Source organism: Nerophis lumbriciformis, linkage group LG05 (genome assembly GCF_033978685.3).
Source record: "Nerophis lumbriciformis linkage group LG05, RoL_Nlum_v2.1, whole genome shotgun sequence".
NCBI classification, from domain to species: domain Eukaryota; kingdom Metazoa; phylum Chordata; class Actinopteri; order Syngnathiformes; family Syngnathidae; genus Nerophis; species Nerophis lumbriciformis.
This window is the reverse complement of record NC_084552.2, coordinates 36,670,333-36,688,298: the sequence shown is the minus strand read 5'-3', so window position 1 is coordinate 36,688,298 and position 17,966 is coordinate 36,670,333. Positions and strand designations below refer to the sequence as shown.

The 17,966-nt window shown below is 40.8% G+C and overlaps 1 protein-coding gene across 4 annotated transcripts in view; it reads right to left on the bottom strand.

The window, feature by feature from the left end:
• The window catches only part of LOC133606540 (uncharacterized), a 41,600-nt gene that overhangs the window by 12,282 nt on the left and 11,352 nt on the right, over nucleotides 1–17,966 (bottom strand). For 3 of the 4 annotated variants that reach the window (XM_061960600.2, XM_061960601.2, XM_061960602.2), the window contains 8 exons: nucleotides 12,816–14,725; nucleotides 12,188–12,249; nucleotides 11,860–12,072; nucleotides 11,264–11,784; nucleotides 10,959–11,191; nucleotides 10,744–10,878; nucleotides 10,521–10,619; nucleotides 10,406–10,434 (listed from right to left, as the gene is read on the bottom strand). In XM_061960600.2, the coding sequence (XP_061816584.2) occupies nucleotides 10,406–10,434; nucleotides 10,521–10,619; nucleotides 10,744–10,878; nucleotides 10,959–11,191; nucleotides 11,264–11,784; nucleotides 11,860–12,072; nucleotides 12,188–12,249; nucleotides 12,816–14,507 (2,984 nt within the window). In that variant the 5' untranslated portion in view covers nucleotides 14,508–14,725. Of the gene's footprint in view, nucleotides 1–10,405; nucleotides 10,435–10,520; nucleotides 10,620–10,743; nucleotides 10,879–10,958; nucleotides 11,192–11,263; nucleotides 11,785–11,859; nucleotides 12,073–12,187; nucleotides 12,250–12,353; nucleotides 12,795–12,815; nucleotides 14,726–17,966 lie in introns of those variants that run through there. The other variant, XM_061960603.2, reaches the window with a different exon arrangement.

Genomic DNA, 17,966 nt, shown 5'->3' with positions numbered 1-17,966 from the left:
ACTGGATTGCCATAGACTTTGGCTTACCTATAATCCACCTGTTCAGGTAGCAGTAGCAGACAGCTAGCACCATCGGCCTGCCTGCTGCTAGCCTTCCACCATCGGCCTGCCTGCTGCTAGCCTTCCACCATCGGCTGCCTGCTGCTAGCCTTCCACCATCGGCCTGCCTGCTGCTAGCCTTCCACCATCGGCCTGCCTGCTGCTAGCCTTCCACCATCGACATGCCTGCTGCTAGCCTTCCACCATCTGCTAGCCTTCCACCATCGGCCTGCCTGCTGCTAGCCTTCCACCATCGGCCTGCCTGCTGCTAGCCTTCCACCATCGGCATGCCTGCTGCTAGCCTTCCACCATCGGCCTGCCTGCTGCTAGCCTTCCACCATCGGCCTGCCTGCTGCTAGCCTTCCACCATCGACATGCCTGGTGCTAGCCTTCCACCATCTGCTAGCCTTCCACCATCGGCCTGCCTGCTGCTAGCCTTCCACCATCGGCCTGCCTGCTGCTAGGCTTCCACCATCGGCCTGCCTGCTGCTAGCCTTCCACCATCGGCATGCCTGCTGCTAGCCTTCCACCATCTGCTAGCCTTCCACCATCTGCTAGCCTTCCACCATCTGCTAGCCTTCCACCATCGGCCTGCCTGCTGATAGCCTTCCACCATCTGCTAGCCTTCCACCATTGGCCTGCCTGCTGCTAGCCTTCCACCATCTGCTAGCCTTCCACCATTGGCCTGCCTGCTGCTAGCCTTCCACCATCAGCTAGCCTTCCACCATTGGCCTGCCTGCTGCTAGCCTTCCACCATCTGCTAGCCTTCCACCATTGGCCTGCCTGCAGCTCGCCTTCCACCATCGACCTGCTGTTTGCCTCCAGCCATTGGCCTTGTCTACGGGCTTCCACCCATCGGCCTTGGTTGCTAACCTTCAGCCCTGTCTGCTAACAACTTCAAAAGTGGTAAAACAAGTGGAACTTCTCCTCTCACTATGTCACAAATCATTATATTGTGTTTTATACTTTTGTGTGGTTTTACTGGTGTCCCAGATGGGTCTGGTCACCCCCCCCCCAAGCTATGCTACTTCAAGATGACAACTTTGATAATTTGACATTTCATCATAGTGGCAGCTACAAAATAACCTCGGCCTTATCTCAGTTGAAGATTTCTGTGACTTTGGACAAAACAAAATGGCTGCATACTATGGTAGAGTCCATTCATTCTTATTGTTTCCTTGTTTTGAGAGATCACGTCAACATTACTCCATCCTCCCCTATTGTGTGCACTTACTTTGACAGATTAAAGACAGACTCAAAAGATGGTAACTTTAAGCGCAACTGTTTGGTTGTATTATTGTTATTGCTCTCAGGAAATGTTGAGAATAATCCAAGCCCCGATAAACCTACACAATGTTTTACACCTGCGGATTTTAAAACTACATCTAGTCTTGGGATTATTCATATCAATGTTTGGAGTTTACTCCCTAAACTGGATATGATAAAAGATCTGAATAAACTCAACAAATGCTGATATTGTAGTCTTATCTGAAACTTGGCTTAAACAATCTGTGCTTGATAAAGATATTTACATTCATGGCTATACTGTCTATCATACTGAGCGACAAAGAAAAGGTGGTGGAGTGGCCATATATATTAAGCAGAGGTTTGATGTTAAATTAGTGCTCTCTGAATCAGTAAGTAAAGAACTTGAACTGTTAGCACAGGGAATTGAATAAGCTAGAAATCACATTATGGTAGTGGAGTGTTATAGGCCTCCATCTGCTCTTAGTAATTCCCTATCTACTCTTGTGAAGCTTCTATCTCAACTGAAATACAATGAAATAGTGATGGTTGGTGATTTGAACTGGGACTGGCTCACATCTGTGTCTGACTCTTTGAAAGCACAGTGTGAATCTCTAAATTTAACACAATTAACTCACCTACAAGACCTAATCCTAAATGCCCTCAAAAAGCTACACTCATTGACTTAATTCTAACAAATATGTTGCATCTGGTGTTTTCCCTAATGATGTGAGTGATCATTGTGTGATTGCAGTAGTGCGAGACACACGGATTCCTAAAAGCAAGCCTCGTCTTGTTGAAAAAGGTACTATGAAATTATTTGAGACGCAAGCTTTTTTACATGACTTGCATCTTTTTAATTGGGATAGAATTGCTCTTTTTAATAATGTTGAACTGGCTTGGAAATATTTTCACGAAAACTTATTGAGTATAGTGAACAAACACGCCCCTTTTACAAAATGTAGGGTTAAAGGACGTGACAATCAGTGGTTTACATCGGACCTGTCAGATGTATTGCATGAGCGTAATGCTGCTTGGGCCAGAGCACGCAAGTCAGGGTTAGAAGCAGATTTCTTAATTGTCTAAAATTCAACCAATCAATTTACCGCTCTCCTTCGGAAAGTCAAATTAGAATTGTATTACTCCACAACAACTGAAAACCTCAAACACCCATAGAAGTTTTGGAAAATCATCAAATCTTTTGTCTCCTTGCTGTAATTCAGTCAATCTCCCACCTAGTATACTTGTTGAAGGTGTCAAAGTGACAGAAGAGAAATGGGTAGTCATTTTAACAATCATTTTATTTCCTCTGATTTTCTCTATAATTCTGACAACTCTACTGAAGTTCCGCTAACTCCGGAAAGAATCGTTGAAAATACCCAGGTTTTTAACTTTACGCCCTTTAACACAACAAAGGTCATGAGGGCTCTAAAACAACTTAAACCTAGAAAGCCAGCTGGCTCAGATAAGTTGGAGCCACTCTTCTTAAAGTTGGCATCTGAAATTATAGCTGGACCACTGACTCACAATTTTAACCTTACTCTAATTTCAACTGAAATCCCCTTCGATTGGAAATCTGCCCTTGTAATCCCCCTATTAAAAGGAGGTGACCCTTGTAATCTAAATAATTACAGACCAATCTCTAAACTCTCTGTTCTGGCAAAAGTGCTTGAATCTCTCATCAGTGAACAGATAAAATATTTTTTGGACACCAACTTTATTCTGTCACCATTTCAGTCAGGTTTTCGCAAAAATCACAGTACTGTTACTGCTGCTATGAAGTTTATAAATTATGTAACTGAAGCTCTTGACAAAAGAATCAGTGCTGTCTGTCCCTCTTTATTGACTTTTCAAAGGCATCTGATACTGTTGATCATGTAATTTTAATCAAACGTCTTTCAGCTATTGGTTTTTCTCAGCAAGCAGTTGGATGGTTTGCAAATTACCTCACAAGTAGAACTCAGGCTGTTCAGATAGAGGGTTCCTCCTCGGACGTACTGCAAGTGAAAAAGGGTGTCCCTCAAGGTTCTGTGTTGGGCCCCTTATTATTCACTATCTACATAAATAATATTGGTCAGAATATTCCGAACTCAACTTTCCATTTCTACGCTGATTATACTGTCATATACTGTACAGCACCCACTCCTGCTGAGGCCTTTAAATATCTCCAAAATGCATTTGACACTACAAGAACAACTTTACTATCTTCAACTGGTTTTAAATGCAGCGAAAACAAAGCGTACATTCTTTACCACATCAAAAACTGTAAGATCAGCACTGTGTGAGAACATTTTAACAGGTAATGGGCAACAAGTTGTGTTAGTATCTTCTTTTTAATATTTAGGATTTTTAATTGATGGCCACTTGAGTTTTAAGGAGCACATTCAGTATGTTGTAAAAAAAACCTGAAACTTTTACTGGGATTTTATTCTAGAAACAAGTCTTGCTTTTCTTTTACTGTGAAACAGAAATTGGTGGAAACAAGCTTTTTACCTGTTATTGACTATGGAGATGTGTTGTACATGAATGCTACTGCTGGTTGTCTCCACAAGCTGGATAGTGTGTACCACGGGGCACTGAGATTCATCACCAACTGCGCTCCCCTTACTCACCATTGTGTGTTACACTCAATGGTTAACTGGACATCTTTATGTGCTCGACGCCTCAATCATTGGTATGTGTTCATCTACAAAACCATTCTGGGTATCACTCCATCTTATTTATATTGTCTTTTAACAAAGAAACAAGAAAGTCACAATCTTCGTTCATTGAATGTTCTGCAATTTGTCGTTCCCAAAGTAAGAACTGAACTGGGCAAGAAAGCATTTAGGTTTTCAGCACCGAAGGCTTGGAATAACCTACAATCGAATCTTCAACTTCAAACCCTTGTTACATTAAATGAGTTTAAAGCTTCTGTGAAAGGATTGCAGTCTACCTTGTTTGTATGCACATGTGTTATGTGAGCAAGTTTTAATGTTTTAAATTTGATGTTTTATGTGTTGATTACTGTTTTTAATGTGACCTTGCTGCTGCCCTCTTGGCCAGATCTCGCTTGGAAAAGAGATCTTTGCTCTCAATGGGATTTTACCTAGTTAAATAAAGGCTAAATAAAAAATAAAAATAAATAAATCCTGAAGAGACGATCAGAAAGAAGCCTGAAAACGGTCTGTAAAACAATTTATTCAAAATGTGACCAAAGAGCCACAATAAAATGTTATGTAGACCACAAGAAAGTGTTTTAAATGTAAAAAAAAAAATCTGAATATGACCCCTATAAGTTATACGATACAGCTGCTATTAAAAATGCACTACACTTTTAATAGCATTGTTGATTGGTGGCCAGAACAAGCAACACATTTCCAAGATTAAAATATAATAAACTACAATTTTGCAGGATAATCTTAAAACAAATTAAAAATAAATGAGAATACTTCATATTCAATGTGGCCCTTACCTCATTGCCAAAACATAGCTTCATTATAACAAATAACAGCATCACCACTTGCAAATTTGCAATGGAACACAGTACCAGCCCTATTAAGGCACTCACTAATTGTCAGTTTTCACAAAAAAATATATATACAGGACTGTCTCAGAAAATTAGAATATCGTGATAAGGTTCTTTATTTTCTGTAATGCAATTAAAAAAACAAAAATGTCATACATTCTGGATTCATTACACATCAACTGAAATATTGCAAGCCTTTTATTATTTTAATATTGCTGATTATGGCATACAGTTTAAGAAAACTCAAAAATCCTATCTCAAAAAATTAGAATATTTCCTCAGACCAAGTAAAAAAAAAGATTTGTAACAGCAAAACAAAATCAAACATTTGAAAATGTCAATTAATGCACTCAGTACTTGGTTGGGAATCCTTTTGCACGGATTACTGCATCAATGCGGCGTGGTATGGAGGCAATCAGCCTGTGGCATTGCTGAGGTGTTATGGATGCCCAGGATGCTTCAATAGCGGCCTTTAGCTCATTTGCATTATTGGGTCTGGTGTCTTTCAGCTTCTTCTTCACAATACCCCACAAATTCTCTATGAGGTTCAGGTCAGGGGAGTTGGCAGGCCAATCGAGGACAGTAATACCGTGGTCAGTACACCAGTTACTGGTGGTTTTGGCACTGTGGGCAGGTGCCAGATCATGCTGGAAAATGAAATCATCATCTCCATAGAGCTTGTCAACAGATGGAAGCATGTAGTGCTCTAAAACCTCTAGAAGCGTCTGACTTGGGCAATGGAAAAGAAGCACTGGACAGTTGCAGAGTGGTCCAGAGTCCTGTTATCAGACAAAAGCAATTTTTGTATTTAATTTGGAAGTCAAGGCGCTAGAGTCTGGAGGAAGGCTGGAGAGGAGAAAAATCCAAGTTGCTTGAAATCCAGTGTGACGTTCCCACAGTCAGCAATGGTTTGGGGAGCCATGTCCGCTGCTGGCGTTGGTCCACTGTGTTTCATCAAGTCCAGAGTCAATGCAGCTGTGTACCAAGAGATTTTAGAGCAGTACATGCTTCCATCTGTTGAAAAGCTCTATGGAGATGATGATTTCATTTTCCAGCATGATCTGGCACCTGCTCACAGTGCCAAAACTACCAGTAACTGGTGTACTGACTATGGCATTACTGTCTTCGATTGGCCTGCCAACTCCCCTGACCTGAACCCCATAGAGAATTTGTGGGGTATTGTGAAGAAGAAGCTGAAAGACACCAGACCCAATAATGCAAATGAGCTAAAGGCTGCTATTGAAGCATCCTGGGCATCCATAACACCTCAGCAATGCCACAGGCTGATTGCCTCCATGCCACGCCGCATTGATGCAGTAATCCGTGCAAAAAGATTCCCAACCAAGTACTGAGTGCATTAATTGACATTTTCAAATGTTTGACTGTGTTTTGCTGTTATAAATCTTTTTTTTTTTTTACTTGGTCTGAGGAAATATTCTAAATTTTTGAGATAGGATTTTTGAGTTTTCTTAAGCTGTTTGACATAATCAGCAATAGTAAAATAATAAAAGGCTTGCAATATTTCAGTTGATGTGTAATGAATCCAGAATGTATGAATTTTTATTTTATTTTATTTATTTTATATTTTTAAATTGCATTACAGAAAATAAATAACTTTATCACAATATTCTAATTTTCTGAGACAGTCCTGTATGTTAATCCTCAAAGCTGTCAGTCTGCTCTTCCTTCCGTCAATAATAATTGAGGCTGTGCTGAAGAGCGAGAGGCTAAAGGTCCACTGAAAATGTACCGTATTTTACGAACTATAAGGCGCACTTAAAATCCTTTGGTTTTTCTCAAAATATTTACAGTGCGCCTTATAACCCGGTGCGCCTAATGTATGGATTAATTGTGGTTGTGCTTAACAACCTCAAAGCAATTTTATTTTATACAAGTTGTAATGATAAGTGTGACCAGTAGATGACAGTCACACATAAGTGATACGTGTGAACTGTAGGTTGAATGACACCTGTTCACTAAATTACTCCAGCAACTACAGGTTAGCAAACAAAGCCAACACTTCAATGTTTCATTGAGAATATAGAACATAACACACAGCATTAAAAAAAATCTCTCAAATTATTTTAGTAAGACTTTGGTAAGATACGAAGCTGCGCCGCTTAATGCAGGGTTGCTCATTACGTCGATCGCGAGCTACCGGTCGATCGCGGAGGGTGTGTCAGTCGATCGCCAGCCAGGCATTAAAAAAATAGTCCTAAAAATGAGCGATCATAAATCTTCACTATGACGTCACTTTCGTCACTTGATTGACATTCACGGCACCCGAGGGTCTTCTGAGATAACGCTGGCTGCTGCCAGCTCATTAAAATTACCGACAGGAAGGCGAGAAACACTTTATTTCAACAGACTCTGGCGCCGTACCTGTCGTCAAAACTCCAAGGACCGACTGCACAGTTGCACAATAAAAGCGCTTCTTCATCCTGCCTGCGCTAACAAAATAAGAGTCTCAGAAAACTGGCGTGCACAAGCTAGCAAGCTACGGAGTTTGCCGACAATGTATTTCTTGTAAAGTGTATACAAAGGAGTATGGAAGCTGGACAAATACCATGCCAAAAACCAACCACTTTCATGTGGTATTGGACAGAAAGGAGGACTTTTTTTCTCCTCCATTCGAAAATGCGGACGTTATCCGCACCACTGTCTGATTCCAATCAATGCAAGTCATCAGAATCAGGTAATACACCAACTTATATTTTTGTCTTCATGAAAGAAAGGAATCTATATGTGTTAAACATGCTTGTATTATCTTTAAACACCTTTAACTTATTAACAATATTAACTATATGTGTTAAACATGCTTGTATTATCTTTAACCACCTTTAACTTATTAACAATATTAACTATGTGTTAAACATGCTTGTATTATCTTTAAACACCTTCAACTTGTTAACAATATTAACTATATGTATTAAACATTCTTGTATTATCATTAAACACCTTTAATTTATTAACAATATTAACTATGAGTGTTAAACATGCTTGCATTATCATTAAACACCTTTAACTTGTTAACAATATCAACTGTGTTAAACATGCTTGCATTATCTTTAAACACCTTTAACTTATTAACAATATGTGTTAAACATGCTTGTATTATCATTAAACACCTTTAACTTGTTAACAATATTAACTATATGTGTTAAACATGCTTGTATTATCATTAAACACCTTTAACTTGTTAACAATATTAACTATATGTATTAAACATGCTTGTATTATCATTAAACACCTTTAATTTATTAACAATATTAGCTATATGTGTTAAACATGCTTGCATTATCATTAAACACCTTTACCTTGTTAACAAAAACATATATTTCATAAATAAGTAAATATAAATTATATATATGAATGAGGTAGATCCCCACGACTTGATTAATTGAAAAGTAGCTCGCCTGCAGAAAAAGTGTGAGCACCCCTGGCTTAATGGATTGTCGGCCCATTACGGTTACCGTAGTCAGAAGTGCAGTGCTTCAACATACGAGTATTATGGTGCGTATACAAGGACCACAAAATCGTACCTTTTAGGAGACATTATCTGGTGTTTTGTTCCTGCTGTTGTGTATTTGGGATCCGCGTAAGTCACAAAATTTTGCAAACGTAGCCCGCACCATCGTCAATAAACTCCTTTTTCTCTATCCTCGTTGTGGGGCATTCAGCCATTGTCATTTGTAATATAAAAGGAGCGTACAGTTCGAACTAGGGCTGGGCGATATATCGAATATACTCGATACTTGTCTCTGTGCGATATAGAAAATGATTATATCGTGATATTCGAGTATACGTTCTCACACAGTTGCTTTTAGCTGCGGGCATTACACTACAGGCATTTCTCCCTCTTTCTTGTCTCTACTTCTCACAAAGACATAAAACAAGCGCACATTCTTACATACGTCACATACTGTCGCGCGTGCAACGTCATACGCTCTCGCGGAGCAGAGGTAGCGGAATGGGTAAAGTTAGCTTTGCTGCTAGCTGTGCGGTGCGAGTGGTAATACGAGAGAGAGAAGGTGCGAATCTGGTAACAAATGAAGTAAGAAAAATTAATTCCCAAGAAAAACAGCACGGGGTCCATCGTCTGGCGGTGGTTTGGCTTCAGGCGGGAAGATGTTGAACAAACAACAGTAACGTCAAGTATGCGGCAAAAGCGCTGCTACAAAAAGTAGCATTACTGCTAATTTGTAGCATCATTTGAAAAGTCACCCGCTAGAGAATAAGGAGTGCTTGAAACTCTGCATGTCAATATCTCCGTTCGGTGCCACACCAACAAAATGCCTAAGCAACCATTTCCAGATCAACACCGTATGAAAAAAATAGTCAACAACAGAAGGCGATAACGTCCGCAGTAACCTACCACATAGCAAACGACATACACTATTTGATTTCCTATTATGCAGCTCATTTTTATTTGACAGTTATTGAAATATCTTGTGTGACATCATGCACAAAGTGCACTTTATTTGTTTTAAAACATTGTAGTGGCGTTCTGTTCAAAAAGTACACTTTAATTTAGTGTTGTTTTGATATGTCATCTTAGTGACATCATGCACAAAATTGCACTAATAGCTTGTTTTGAAATGTCTGACAATCTTGCACGTTCTGTTTTGGAAATTACATGAATGTTTGTGCCACTGCTTAATAAATACAGTTTTGGTAAATTGACTTAGTTGTGATTTCCCTCTCTGCATGAAAGTTTAAAATGAGCATATATTAATGCCGTATGAACAAGAATGTTTTAATGTAGACACATACGATCACCATACTGGTGTGATTATATGCATCAAGTGTTAATTCAAGGCTAAGGCCAAATATCGAGATATATATCGTGTTTCGTGATATGGCCTAAAAATATTGAGATATTAATAAAAGGCCATATCGCCCAGACCTAGTTCAAACTGATATCTGTCAGTAGACTTGCTATGGCAGCACTAAAAACTACAGGTACAACAAAGATGACGGGGAAAAGACGCTGTTGAAGTGGGGCCACGAAAATAAGATCGCCCACAAAACAGTGCATCCTGAAAAGACGATCAGAAAGCAGCTTAAAGATGGTCTGTAAAAGTTCGCAACATTTTTACCGAAGAACCTCCATTACATGTTATGTGGACATCAAGGAAGTGTAAAAAAAAAAATCATAATATGACCGCTTTAATGAGTCTTATAAACCGGTGCGCCTTTTGTATGACAATAAACCTTAATAGACCCCCTCATCTGCAGTGCACTTTATAATCCGGTGTGCCTTGTGGTCCAAAAAATATGGTTGTTGCTGTGACTGCCAATATGGGCAGTCAAAGTCCAATACAGCATGGTTGCCATCAGCTAAAACTCTCTTTTTGGAATGTAAAGTAATTCTACACAGCTGACGTGACAATGGCAGTAAGGTAATCAATTCACGTTGCAGCCGCCAGGGCATTGCATAGTGCTAAATTGAAGATTTCCATAATATTTGGACTAATGGATGGGATGTGATGGTCTCTGCCCCTCGCAATTTCTGACACAGTAAATTTAGGTAATATCGAATCAAACCATCCCCATTTTTTACTGATCTTTCCTGTGAAAATAAGTTGAGGTAAATGAAGCAATGCAACTTACTTTTGAGGATTCTTCTTAGTGAGAGTCCCCTGCAGTCAAAAAGAAACTCACTGAGATTCAACGACTATACATTAAATGTTCATATACACTATCATAAAAGCAAAAAATATCCCACCTTTTCTTCCATTACAGTGATTGGAAATCCTTTCAGTTCAAAGTTTTTTATGTCCCGAAATTTCTCTGCATCTTCCCTTTTCTCATAACAAACCACTGCCTACAACCACACATCATTGTTATCAAGACATGACAATATAAAAAAAACCCTAACTCATGAGATATTCTGTTGCAAATGATGTACGTTGGAGAAAGACACAAATACAAGAACAAAAAGTAAGTACCTGCCATTTGGCGCGAATGAGAACAAGTGATTTGATTTTCCCGTACTGCTCAGCAGTGGCCACCATGTCACCATGAGTAAGATTCGGAACAATTCCTTCAAGCGTCACGAAGGTTGGAGCAGAGGTTTTAACAGGCTGATCAAAGGCAGAGAGGAGCACACAATTAAAAAAATAAAATAAAATAAAACTTAATCGGTGACCTCGCAAGCATTAACCTTATTCTTTGCAGATGAATCTTTTTGCATGCTGTCTGTCGCTTTTGCGCCCTTTTTGTTGGCTGCTGCTGAGGAGCAGGCAGCAGATTTCTTTGCGGCTGCAGTGGACTTTGAAGAGGAGGTGCCTCCTTTGGAAAGGGGTGACTTCATTTTGGCTAGTTCAGCCAACAAGGCTGGGGCAAGAGTTTTAACCACAGCCTCCATGTCGGATTGCTTTGACAAAGACTGGACAGCTGGACCAAGACAAAGACAAAGTAGTCAAGACACAATGCATTTAATTGAGGTTCTAAACATTTATGTCACACCTGATGATTCCATAAGTTTTTTGGCAAGTATCTCTGCGTTAGCTTCATGGGTCCTTCTGGGGGAAGAACGTCTCTCGTGGCTTCTATAGAGTGATGAGCGTTTATTGCGCTGGCCCGGCGACGAGGATTGCCTCTCACGACTTCTTGATGGTGACGAGCTGTTGCTTCCCTGGCTCTGCGATGAGGATCGCCTCTTGTGGCTTCTTTTGGGTGATGAGCGTTTATTGCGCTGGCTATGCGATGAAGATCGCCTCTCACGACCTATTTTAGGTGACGACCGTTTGCTTCGCCGGCTCTGCGATGGGGATCGCCTCTCACGGTATCTTTTGGATGACGATGGTTTATTGCGCTGGGGTGGCGTCGACGACCTCCTCTCGCGGCTTCTCAGCGATGAGTACCGATCCCGGCTTCTATGGGAAGATGACAGTCTGTTGCTGCTCTTCTTCGGTGAAGACGAGTGCCGTTCCTGTCTTCTGGGCAGAGAGTGGCGCCTCTCATAGCTTCTCGAGCGTGAACGAGACCTGGGAGAATGATAAAGTAAAGTCAGTCAAGTCAAGAAGTCATGTCTACCATGTACTAGGATCGTTTGGCAGAACCTGCGACTGTATCTGGAGTTGTGAGGCGAACGGGAGTCACTCCTCTTGTCTCTCTGGTTGTTCGAACTGCGACGATGCCGAGGACTGCGAGAACAGGAAGATGAGCGACTCCTACGCTGGCTTTTCTTATGGTGAGACTGTGATGTGGACGTGGACGTCTTCTGCCCTTTTTCATCAGAGACACTAAGCAACTCTCCATCCCAATTTGGAAACCTGAATTATCATAAACAGTTCTGTCAAGGTTCAAGTCTTTAGTGCAGCAATGACAGTCAACTAAAGCAAATTAACTTTTGGTTTTAAGTCTTCAAATAAAAAAGAGAACACTCACTGCTTTTGAAAGACTTTGCAGTTCTCAAGGTGAAGGGTTGTATTTTGGTGAGCGATCCAATCCTAGCAGGCAAAAATAGGTGTTAACATCATCACCAAAATAATCTTCAGGACTGACATTTCTCTGAATTCATACAAACAGACATGAAAAGTATGTGTTTTCTTACTGATAAGCAAAAAGCTAGAAAGCAAGCAGTCCTTAGTATTAAACACCAATCTGTAAAACTTTCTAAAAGATAAATCTCCTTGTGGACTTGGTTCTTCTCCTTGACATCTAGGTCGTCTTGGCATCCAACATAGAGGATCAGGAAAACAAAAGCCTTAGGGAAGCTGCTGCCCAGTAGGTCACCAGGTAGGTCCAAAAAAAAGAAAAAATCCATCAAAAAGGGGTCAAAGATGAAGCAAAATCGTCTTCGGTCGATTGGTACTGTATGTCCAAGACTTTTCTTTTTACAATTAGTGCAATACAAAATGGTATGTCAGATTAACAACAGAATATAATATTTAAGTAACAAAAAAAGTCTCATTGGCGCTGATCGACAGCTGTGGAAGACAACCAATGCAACCCTTTCAAAGTGTGATAAAGAGAAAAGAAGAAGCACAGCAAAACAGAACACTGGTTCACTCACCTTAATGAGCGTGCACTCTTTGTTACACAGAACACACGTGTGTGGAAACACGCTGGGCGTTACCGCACTATAGTCTTGCACCATCGATGTCGTCGGTCCACCTTTTGAGACCACAGTCTGCGCTGAGGGAGTCTGGGGGTGAGGTTTGCCGCCGGCGCTTTGACCCTCGGGGAACACAGGCAGCGTGGCAATGCTGACGCTGGGAATGTATAACGCAGGCGGCATGGGAAGATGTGCCGACTTTGCCATGGAAATTGGCGTACACATCTGCTTTCTTAACAGAAAGGGTAGCTGCGTGCATTTCTGCTTGGCCTGGTCTTTGAGAACCTGCTGCTTATTGTCTTTTTTTGTTGGCTGTGCTTTCTCCAAATTCTTCTTCTGCTGTTGCTGCTCGGTTTCAAGGTTTTTGACCTGCTTTGCACCAGCTAAACTTTGACTTTTAGGCTGCTCACTGGTGGCAGTATCTGAAGAGAGGACAGGTCTGCTAGGATGGACATCACGAAACTGAGTGGATAGCGGTTGTGGTTTTAAGGTAGGCTTGAGGTCAGCCGCCGCCTGTACAAAAGGCCTGGCTTTAGGGGCTACAGATGGATTATCTCGCATGCCAATGTCTTTAGAGAAAGTAGTGAACATGGATTTTTGGGTCTGCATTGGTTGGGTCTGTGCTGCTATCACTGCAATATTACTTTTTTGAGTCAGTATGGAGCTCAAAGATGATCCCGCTCTTGCCTGGTCCTGGCAAGCACTTTTTCCAACCTGCTGTGCCGGCTCTTGAGTGCGAGTGCCTCTATCCAAATTATGATTCATCAACAAAGTGTCGTCCTCAGCTTCTTTAGCTACGCTCGCAGCATCCTCCCCAATCCTGCAAGTGTATTTGCGTGTATGACCATAGTCAATGACTTTACTCGCCTGGAGAACAGGAGATGCTGCATCCCTGTGGTCCATCCCAATCATTCCTGAACCACCCCAAATGGTCAGACCGCCTGAGCCACAAGTGAGCGCAGGTTCAGGGATTGCTTTGGGCCGATCTGCATCCGAGGCCTTTTTGTTCTTCTGAATGCGGATTTGGCGCAGGATAAACGGTAAGTTGGCGGGGGTGATTTGGTCTTCGGAGTAGGCGACAAGATGTTCCAAGTCGTCCTTTTCAAGTCCAAACTGCAAAAGAATGTTGGTCGCTGACTCGAATGTATATTTAGGCTTTGTGCGCTCATAAGAGGCCCCAGTTTGGGCCATGTTTGGCCTGTCAATATCTAAACCTGGAATAGAGTTGTCAGCTGTGGCGTGGCTGTAGCTGGACAAACAGTTTAAGGAGCCGCCACTGGTGCTGCTTTCGTTGCCAGAACTTCTGCTGAGGCTTTGGTAGGAGCTCGTCCTCCCAATCACTGAGATGAACTCTTGCCTGCGAGTGTCTTGAGCTGATGGCTGGTGTATTGCTTTACCTTGAAGCCTCACCTCTTGTCTGGCTCTGCTAACATGTGTGTCGACGGACCACTGCAGATCTTCATTAAAACTGGCTCTTTCCATTGGCCGATAGTTGGGCACTGGCAATGGAAAAGTCTTAACAGAAGTCTGCGATGGACCAGCAGGAGAGCCGAGACTGGATGCAGTCCCCAGTACAGAGGAGACCTGTTGGAAGTCTCCCCCTGTCTGTCTTCTTTGGTTCCCATATGGGTTATATGGGGGATTAGACATGGTGTTTGCAAGCCAACAACACTTATGTCCACAGCAGAAAGTCGTTGTAGGTAAGTGGGGCACAGCCTGCTGCGGGTGTCTTGGAGCCAAACCAACCTCCAGAAGGCAGCTGGTCGGCCGATCAGGAAAAACTTCTCGGGATGCCCTCTGAAAAGACGACTGGTTGGGGGGGTCCTGGAGCAGCAGAAGAGGTACAATGCCTTGATGTCAAAGCAAAGCTGCAAAATTAAAAAAAAAGAAAAAAAAAGTGGTTATTGCAGTGGACAGGAGCACGGCAGCCTGGACAGGAATCATTCTTGGAGCATCTCATCTTGGCTCGTCTACGCTGGTTTTTCGGTTGGATACATGGTCACTCACTCCTGCTTACTTCCTGCTGGTCACGTGTGAGAAAGGATAGACAGAAAAAGATACAAACTCTAAAATGATTTATTATCAGGTCAGCTATTTCCAGGTCGGATATCACACAATAACATGATGTACTATGTTCATACTGCATGTCAATTCTGTTATTTTTGCTCATGTGTGACCTGTATCAGATTTTTTCAAATCTGACCCAGGGTTCTTTATTATTGGATACAAATCGGACATGTAACCGATGTGACAGCAGTACAAACGTTTAGTTGTTCATCCAAAGGTCATCAAAAGGTTACAAAATTTCACAATTGTATGCCATAAGTTGACCTGGGCTGATAGTCAATAAAACTATTGATAACTTTGCCCGCATAAATTGCCATGTCCGTGTGTTTGTTTTCCTCCGTCACTTCAAAAAAGGGTGCAGGAGGGTTTACTCTGTGCATCACTCGCAGCACCTGAGCGTGATTATTCAATTACAGAATAAATGAACACCGTGAACCTTTTTGTCACGCACACACAGGATGCTCCGAAAAAGCGCTTCGCTTGTCTTCACTCACCAGTCAGAAGCGCAGCAAAGTAAAAAAAAATAAAGGAAAGAAATATGATTGCAAAGCCACCTGTCCAGGTGTGGGTATATTTCCACTTCAAACCGGATGAGCAGGATGAGCCCATCAAGATGGATAAACAAGTATGTCAAATTCCCTGAAAATGGAAGGTAGCTAGGCAACAAAAACAAAAATAAACACCCGACACAGTTTTTCCAACTGAGAAAAAAACTGCACGTTTGCGAACAATTTGAAAGTCCATTGTATTTTTAGGTTTACTTAAGATTATTTAGTGCTTGACTTCCAATTACAAAAGGTAAAAAAACACAAGACATATATTAGTGTATTGCGTTTGATAGGTTTACTTGCATCATCATTATCATATACTGTATTATTAGGGATGTGCTGATCTATTGCCCACGATTAGGTATCAGTAGATTTTCGTAAAAAAAGCATTTGATTGGCCGATTAAAGCATATCACAAACGCGGATCCTCTCTATCTGCCACTGACGAGTATCTAATTATGTGTTTGCATCCAGTGTGGAGCCGCTCCCGTAAACTAATAATACTCACCTCCATTACAGTCAAAAACTGTTTTTCGTTCGTATCTTAAGTATCATTATCAAGTATTATCACTAGAAGACAGGGCTAAACATGTTACACGAGTAGAGAAAGCCATGAGCAGGCATGCTAATAGCTAAGGTAAGCTAGCTTGAAACAACACCAATAAGTAAGTGCTTAGAGAATTTAAGAAGTGTAGCTGGCACTGCGTTACAGCAGATAAAAAGCAATTATTAACAGGAAAATTAAAAAGTAGATTAGAATCTACAGAGAGGATAACAGCAACTTTTTGTATGTAAGCATTATCAGTCAGTACGGTACATGACAAGTAAGAGAAGCGGGTGAATCGATCCATAAATTGGTGGTGTCAATATTAAGGGTAGTATCAGTAGATGACCAATAATAGTGTGATTAACTCAAAATGTGTATTATCTTGAAATAATTATTTTTGGTAATGTTTTCAAACTCTGAATAATTCCCAATACACAGGAGGACTTTGGGGGCAAAAACCAAAGGATTTAAATGAGTAGCAGATAGTCCTTGCTTTTGTTTAGTTATGGTGTACTCCTTTATTTTGCCTAAACAATTGGATTTAATAAAAGAGAATATTGAGCTAGGTCAAATATGTTGTTGATATTGTTACACTGTCAATAGCAGTCACCTTTAATAAACAATAACATGTTGATATATGTTGTGGGTATTGATATCGGCCGATCTAATTCATGGTCGGCATCGGAATTGTCAGCATGAAACCTTAATCGGAACATCCAAATCTATATATTATGACTACATTAGAGCTAAATTAGGTCTCAAAATAAGGCTAAGAGTAAGTGTGTTTATTGGGAAAAGGCAATCAAGGTTGCAGAAGAAGAGCATATTTGTCCAGAATCCGATCCGATCCAAATATCGGATCGGGACATCCCTAGTGTATATATATATATATATATATATGTATATATATATATATATATATATAGTAGTGTTATGTAGATATATACATACATCCCATATACAGTCGCGGTCAAAAGTTTCCATACACGTGTGAAGGATAACGTCATGGCTGTCTTGAGTTTCAAATAATTTCTACAACTCTTATTTTTTTCGTGATAAGAGTGATTGGAGCACATATTTGTTTGTCACAAAAAAAACATTAATGTGAGTGATTATGATTGATTGTGCATATTATACATAAATATTGTACCCCGCCTTCCGCGCGAATATGATAGGCTCCAGCACCCCCCACGACGCCGAAAGGGACAAGCGGTAGAAAATGGATGGATGGATGGACCTTTTCTACATCACTAAAATTGATCATGTATGTTGCTGTATGTATACTTTTGACCCAGCAGATTTGGTCACATTTTCAGTAGACTCATAATAAATTAATAAAAGAACCAAACTTCATGAATGTTTTTTGTGACAAACAAGTATGTGCTCCAATCACTCTATATCACAAAAGTTGTAGAAACACACACACATACAGTTATGATGAGCATATTTATAATAATAAGTAATAAGTATAATATTTAGAGTAATTTTGGTAATTTTAAGCAATACCTGAACTTATTTCTTTAGCGCATTTATTTCCGTTTCCATAGCAGTGCACTTCTGACTTCCAGCAACAAATGTGTGTTCCTACTTCTGGAAACAAACACAAGTGCATTCTAATCATGGCAGACTTGGTAACAGATAACAAAGACGACTATTTTTGGACAAATGAGGATTCACAACCTTATCCTTTTGAAGCTGAATATATCAGAATTAATTACTGGTTATAGAAGCGATCACAAAGAGAGGCTGAGACTTATGAGCAGACGTAAGCTGAGAGAGTGAGGTCGGCATGACCTGTAATATGATTGATAATTTTTTTAAGTCGGTACAAATTGGTGTCCTATCGCATTGTGATGTGCTGTTCAAACTCAAAAGCCATTCAGCTGTTGACACAGAAGTAACGGCTGACGCCGTAGCATGCCGTCCCCAGGCGATGTGTTACTACAC